The sequence below is a fragment of the Plasmodium fragile genome (assembly GCF_000956335.1).
Source record: "Plasmodium fragile strain nilgiri unplaced genomic scaffold supercont1.9, whole genome shotgun sequence".
Classification (NCBI taxonomy): domain Eukaryota; phylum Apicomplexa; class Aconoidasida; order Haemosporida; family Plasmodiidae; genus Plasmodium; species Plasmodium fragile.
In genome coordinates this window covers 314,960-322,317 of record NW_012192589.1, presented here as the reverse complement: position 1 = coordinate 322,317, position 7,358 = coordinate 314,960, and the positions used below count along the sequence as shown (strand labels likewise).

Here is a 7,358-nt window from a genome sequence, read left to right as displayed (position 1 = left end):
TCACAAATTGACTCTGAAACGCTCGAACGCGTAGAGTCTCGCGCGCCTGATGAAGCTGCAAATGAGGTACGGTGCGACAATATCCAAAATCATTAAAAACAAAAACAGAAACTGCAGGTGCACATTTGGAAAGGAGACAAGGGAAAAGAAGTAATTCAAGTAAGGAATTATATTCATAACTAGAGCAAACAGGAAAATAAAATTCATAGCAAAAATGTACACGATCTCTTTATTCTTGTGAATAGGGGTCATGAAGGGTAACCCTTCATAATTACATGAAAAAATGGATAAATTGATGCAATAAATGAGGTAATATATACAGGTGTTCACCAAATTCGGGGAGAAATCTCCTTTCAAGTCTGGAACGTAATTAGGTTGTCTGTACGAACAGGCCAACTTCCATCCATAAATTAGGATAGAAAAGTGGATAAATACTTGTGAGATCAAAGAACACATAACGCTAATGTTGAATAACGAATTTGGGGGTGAATAATTCGATATGTTTTTTAAAGGAGCTGTTTTGGAAATTAAAACGATGAGAGATGTGTATAGTAGCGAAATAACTGTCGTCTGTGCGTCACTTAATTTTACCCCGTCTAGGGTCAAAATGGAAACAGAAAAAGCCGTTATGAGAGAATTTATAATCATCAGCTTGTACATCATTATGACCTTTGATAAGGCACATCTTCCGCAGCAAATAATTTCCTTCACGCATTTTATGTCGTTTCCTTTGTATGTAAATGGAGATGCTATGCTTGCTTCTCCCAACTTAATTAGAGGTAAGGAGTCGTCCATTGATTGCATCATATTCTCCAATTGCCTTTTCCTCTCATTGTACAATTTCATTTGTTCGTAATACTTAGCATTTGCCATGTTACTTCCTCCACTTGCAGACGCCGCGTTGTACTGCGCATTTAACTTGTCATACGCAGCTCTCAAACGCTGCTCGTAGTTCCTGCTCGCCCCTCCGCTGAAATCGCAAGGGTAGCCGCCCACATGGGGACCATCCACGAGCGCATTCATGCGTCCTGCATTCAAGTGTCTATCCATATTCGCATGGCCACCATGTGCTCTACCACTTTTGTAACTTATTTTTATGCTCAGTAAGGATACTCCAACGTGTGCAGCCTTCAGCGCCGCCATGTCATTCGTCCCGTCACCACACATAATGGTTATGTTCCCTAACTTGTTCAATGTTTTTATAATTATTTCTTTATTCTTTGGAGACACTCTACAAAATATCAACCCTCTTTTTATCAGCTCGTCAAATAAAGCCAAGTCGTTCTGATACCTGCTCAAAAAATGTTCGATTATATCTCCTGTAATGCAGAGGGTAAAAAGTTCTTCACACAATTTTATGTACTCCTCACATTCTATAAATGGAAGCATTTTTTTATTTTTCCTATTGATAAAGTACACCACGTTGCTCACGTTCCTTCCCTCCTTCATCATTTTGATTAATTTCTCAGCTGCGTTCTGTTGGGATTTGTTTTGCAGGGGGAGGTTTCGTATCAGATCGATTGCGCTTTCGCGCTCGTAAATGCTAAATATATCTCCCTCGTTTGTCAAACTGGTCCATGGACCCTTCCCACCTACGAGTGCCCTCTTCCCGTGTACGGCGTAATCTTCCCTAAGCTTTAAAATTAGTATGTCCTTAATCTTTATTGACGGGACAATGTTAACATCCTGCGAAACTTGACACGCAGTCAACGCATTATCTCCTGTTATCATCACATTTTTAATTCCCGCCTGCTTAATATCAAGGATGTAACGCGGGGTGGACGCTTTGATTGGGCATATGAAAGTGAGGAAGCCACAGAAATGTAAGTCCTTCTCTACGTCTTCCCTTTTAACATTTTTGGAAACTACCTTGTTGTCCAACACATTCGCAGCTAGACATATCACACGGTAACCCTTAATGGATAAGCTGTTCAACACTTGGTCATAATTTGGGGGAATTTTTTTTAAAAATTTTTTCATCATTTCTGGGGATCCCTTACTAACCGCAAGGTACTGTTTAACCGGTTCATTTTTGCTACTGTCATTTTTTTTCTTCTTCTTCTTTAAACCTTCTAGCGTTGTCAAATTTTCAGTACACGCACTTATATCCCCGTTAGAGCTGCTCATACATGTAGCAGGGTCCGTGACCTCTTCGAACTCTTCCCCATACCAGTCGCCCTCATACCCTTCGTGCAAAATGATGCAAGTCATTCTTTGTAACTCGGAGGAGAAGAAGAACCTCTTATAAATTTGGAAGTTTTCCACACATGGGCTTTTCTTTTCGTTAACCGACGTGTTGGATGACTTCTTCAAAAACATACCCATGGATAAACCCCCTTTTTCTCCGCTGCTCTGTGCAGTCGTAGTTGTTGTCGCACCTGCAGCATTCTGATAATTATTCGTATAAACGTACGTTTTGTCTAGACTCCTCATCATGCACTTCAACCTTTCGAAGGAATTCTTTTCCAGCGGGTCCCCTAGCAGCTTATTGTTAACGGTGCATATCGAATGACATCCCGCGATAACTGCCACGGAAAGGAAAGGCAACCTCTGCTTGCTAATAATGGATTCGTTAATTTCGTTTATCCTGTCTGTGTTCTGGTCAAACCCGAAGAGTCCCAACACTATCATATTGTCCTCGGTTAGGGTTCCCGTCTTGTCAAAAGCACATATATTCGATTTTCCAGAAAATGGCAACCTAAAAGGTTCCGTACAGTAGATCTTTAAGTTGTACAGATAGACTATCGAAATGGTGACTCCCAACGACAGGGTTATTGGAAACTCTGGTGGGATGACTGCAGTAATTATATGCGAAACGGATAGAAGCAGTTTGTACAAATTTCTTTCTTGAGTTGATTGCAATACAGCGTAAACTACGTACGCGCATGACGATAATGAAAACAACAGAAGGATGAAAAGGAAGATAATCGAATCCATGCTTGACGAGTTCACCTTCTCTGATGTGTTAATGATCGTCCTCACTAACTTTCCTTGATAGGTGGTGAATCCATTTTTCAGTACAATACCTACGCACCCATTAATGGGTAGCTTCATATTATTAAATTCATCATTTTCATTTTTTGTTAGTAAAATCTTCGAGCCGGCATACACCACATGTTTTTTGTGTTTATTCTTTATATCAATTTTGTTTGTAAAAATGGATCTTCCTTTGATTCCTTCCATAGGTGATACCCCGCTCATGGCGTCTCCTTCTCCTCCCCAATCTGCACAGGTATCATTATCACTGGCATCCTGCTCAACGTATTCCTCCTCTTCCGTCTTATCAATAGCTGCCTTAATCAAGGGTATAGACTCCCCAGTCAGGATCGATTCATCCGTAATGCAAACTCCCTCCAACAACAACGTTTCACACGTACACACATTATCACCACCACTAGACTCATTCGATAAAATGTATATGTCCCCAGGAAGTAACATGCTCGATTTGATAATTTTCCACTGCAAATTTCGATACACATATATATTTTGAGCAGGAACCTTCATACTGTTTATCAAATTGAACTCTCTTATTCGTTTATTAATCAGTTGACCTTCCAGCATCACTAATATGAAAATGGAGAAAATGCCAAAGTACCAATAGCTGTCTAGCATCCACAACAGGATGCTAAAGAATTGAAAAATAAAAAATGGGGATAGCATGGCCTCATAAAGTAGCTTCTTAAAACAGGGGGATGGAATGTCGTATATATTTTCTCCATATTTGTCCAAATTGTTATGTACAAAAATGTCGTAGGGAATTTCAAAATTGCTCTTTTTATAATACGAAAGAAAAGAGTCTCTTTGATTTCCATATTGTTTGCTTTTCCCCTGAGTGGGATGCACCCTGTTTTTGACTTTTAGTTCGTCCCCCTCAATCGAACTTTGTATCGTGGTACTCCCTTCAATAGAGTGTAGTACCTTTGTCCCTTCTGCGCATCCCCTTCCTTTCCTATTATACTGATAAACATCTTCTATCTCTTCCCCATATATGTTATTCTCCCCTTTGTTCCGGCGTGCTAATTGGGCCATTCCGCTTAGTCCACCTTTATCTAGATATAAACCATCCAATTGGCAAAACAGGATACTCACATTGCCTCTCCTCTTCTGTATGTTTTTTACATTTTCTTCTATCCCTCGCAATGTTATTCTGGTGTTTTCATCATGGTAGAGATCTCCCATTTGATATTCGATGAGTCCTTTCCACTTTTGATAAAAGGACAAATTAAAATTATCAAAATGTTTTACTGATTCGAAATCCAATGTTTCATAATTGAAAATATATTTTTTCTGTTTGTAAAAAAAAAATGTATAATTTTTTCCCCTTTTCAGTGGAACTAACTCTGATTTAGGCTTGTACAAGTTGTAATCCGTGTTAAACCTCTCTTTGCTGTTTACTGCTGACTTGTCATTTCTCTTAACGAGTGGCTTAATATACACATGCGTGCATTTGTTTTGTACGTTATATAAGTACTTGTCCTTGTCACTGCTGTTTAGCCGACTAAAGGAAACCACTAAGTTAACGCTCAAGTTCCACTGCGATAACAGAAACGTTAGCAGGTGGAAAAGAATAAATAAAAGTAAACCAACAAATTCGATGCTGTAGAACACGTAGATCAGATTGTACTTTCCTATTATGATCGGCTTGAATGTGTTTTCCTTTTCCTTTTTGTTGGAGTCTTTTTGTTCCCCATTTGCACTTCCCTTCCAATTTATGAACTCGCTACTGTCTTTCCTTCCACTCGTCCCCACTTTGAACTCGCCATTGGGATGGTCGCCTTGCAGGCCAAACATAACTTCCTCTTCCACCTCATTTTGCAATTTCGCTAAATACTCATAATCACCCGGCGTCGCTTGAAATTTCTCATTATTTAAAATCAAGTGGAGAAAAACGGCGTAGAAGAAGAACAGCAGCACATCTAACCTAAAATGCGTTTTCTTCTTTCTATAAATCAGCACATGGTACTTATGTTTCATCTTTCCGTCCCGCTAGCTTCCGTGAACACACGTGCATATGATTGTATGTATGCATAAGTATATGCTTACACGTGTATAGATGCTGGGAAATATCTCCTACACTTTTTTATATGGGTCCTGTGTCATAGATGGTGTGTTGTGCTTTTATTTTCTGAGGGATCCTGTCCAAGGCACTGGCATAAACATGTGGATGGATCAGACTAGCCTTCCAAAGGGTGAGGTGCAGAACAAAAGTTGCACAAATGTACCAAAAAAAAAAAAAAAAAAAAAGGGCGCAGGGGGGGGGACAATATTACAAAATTTCCCCACCAATACTATTTAGCCCTACTTATGTGTGCCCTGCGCAAATATGATACTGTACATAAAAACAATTGTGTAAAAATGCAATCTCTACGAACAAAAAAAACAAAAAAAAAAAAAAAAAAAACTCCTTATACAATTTTTACTGCAAATGTTTTGATGTTTATTCCTGTCAAGTTGGCGTTTCCTGGCACCACGTGCTAATTACTCAAAATGAAAATTAAGAAAAGCCCGCTTGACAATTCTCTATTTTGTGGAGTGAAAATCTTGCCTCCTTCCTATGGCTAACAAAAGAATGCGATTATACATGCTGTACACTTTGTAGCTCACGCGTGCGTGCTTGTTGCCTTCATCGCTAAGCCTTTGAGAAGAAAGCTGTTCGAATGGCACTTCATAGGTAATGCGTGTATATATGCTTGAGTATGCGTTTGTGGTTATCTTGTGCTTTTGTTCATGGCTCATTATGTTATTTATTATTTTTTTTTTTTTTTCACGGCACCCTACGCCTGCGAATCTTCTTCAGATCTTATTTGCTAGCCCTTTTTCACCTAGCGCCCACGGCTCCATATAAAATTTTCATAGTTCGCGCTGCAGCGCCAAGGGCACGAACACCATAAACAATTTTATATTAGCCCCTAGGCCTTTACACTTTGCAGGATGTCCTTAAGCGTTCAGGTGGGAGAGAGTATAATACCATAGTTCACAAATTAGCTTATCCCATTTATATCCACCCATAGAATGGAATTTGCTAATAAGAGCAATCGTTTTTTTTTTTTTTTTTTTATTACTACCGTTGCCCACACCTGAACAGTGAACATTTTTTTTCCCGCATAGTGGAAGAAACAGCGCTCACGAAAGGGAAATAACTGTATTAGCAAGTGTATTAGTGCATTTCATACGTATGTGCATATGCCTGTACAGGTCCCTGTTGCGTTCCTCTTCTAACCGTTGCTGAAATTTCTATTTTCATTTTTAACACAAATGGATTACACTTTGTTCCAATTTATCGCTGTTTTTTTTTTTTTTTTTTTTTTTTTTTTTTTTTTTTTTTTTTTTTTTTTTTTTTTTTTCTCCCTTTTGATGCATTAGTTGTTTATCTCACAAATCTGTATGCACATTGTGACAAGTGTGAAAGGATACCTTGAAGAAACAGGCGTATCAGTTCTCACTCCCCCATTGCCAGAGTTGCTGCTTCGGCATTCTGTTATACATCATTATATTTTATTTCCTAAATTGTGTGCAAGTGATATACACAACATGCAAACAACCCAGGAGGAGTATCAACGAGGGGAAAAACAATAAATTATAAAAATATATTTTGTGTAGGAAAAACAACGGAACATGATCAAGAAGCACGCGGCGCGGGTGTTACAAGATGACAGGTTGGAGAAAAATGAATCGATCAATGAGGTGGTAATACGAGCCATTCCTTTATGAGACTCACCCCCAAATCGCATATGTAAATCCGTCCGCCTTATTTCCTTTTACAAGATACATTCCTAGTAAGAATGTGCCATTGCCTTTACGTCCCTATACGTACGAAGCCTCCGGTTCACACTCCGTTGCGTCGGCGGTTCTGGCAATGCACTCGCCTGTTGCAAAATTGGGCCAAACACAGTGAACGGATCGTTAATTGGACAATTTATTAGTCGCTACCTGGCAACCGCTTCCCCCACCAGACTAATTCAATTCACTCGTTTGACTCACCGAACAATGGTGTGAGTGTCCTCCGCACACACTTGACCCATTTGTTTTAGTATCCACCCCTTCCTTATATAGGCACTTGAAAGAACCGTTTGCTTGCCATTCGTTTGTTTTGGTGTTTCATTTGTTTTCGTGTTTTGTTTGTTTTATACATTTGTTTGTTTTTTCATTTTTTTTTTTTTTTTGTTTTCCCATTCGTGTGATTACGCATTCGTTTGTTTTGTCCTGAATTGGTTACTTCTTGTTTCGTTTCGCGTTTGCTTGCTGCCGTCTCCTGTGGAGATAATTCTGTCCGCCCTGTGTGCACACAGCAGCCAAGATTAATAGAAGATCACCCCGTCCACCCCAAACAGAACAAAGTTTACAAAAGCGAAAACAAA

At 39.3% G+C, this 7,358-nt stretch overlaps 1 protein-coding gene across 1 annotated transcript; it reads right to left on the bottom strand.

Annotated features, from left to right (window-relative positions):
- Nucleotides 1-4,974, bottom strand: AK88_01122 (uncharacterized protein; the record flags this gene model as incomplete). The annotated part of the gene is made up of 1 exon (XM_012478760.1): nucleotides 1-4,974. The coding sequence occupies one exon, from the start codon at nucleotides 4,972-4,974 to the stop codon at nucleotides 1-3; it is 4,974 nt and encodes a 1,657-aa protein (XP_012334183.1).
- Nucleotides 4,975-7,358: the final 2,384 nt, after the last annotated feature.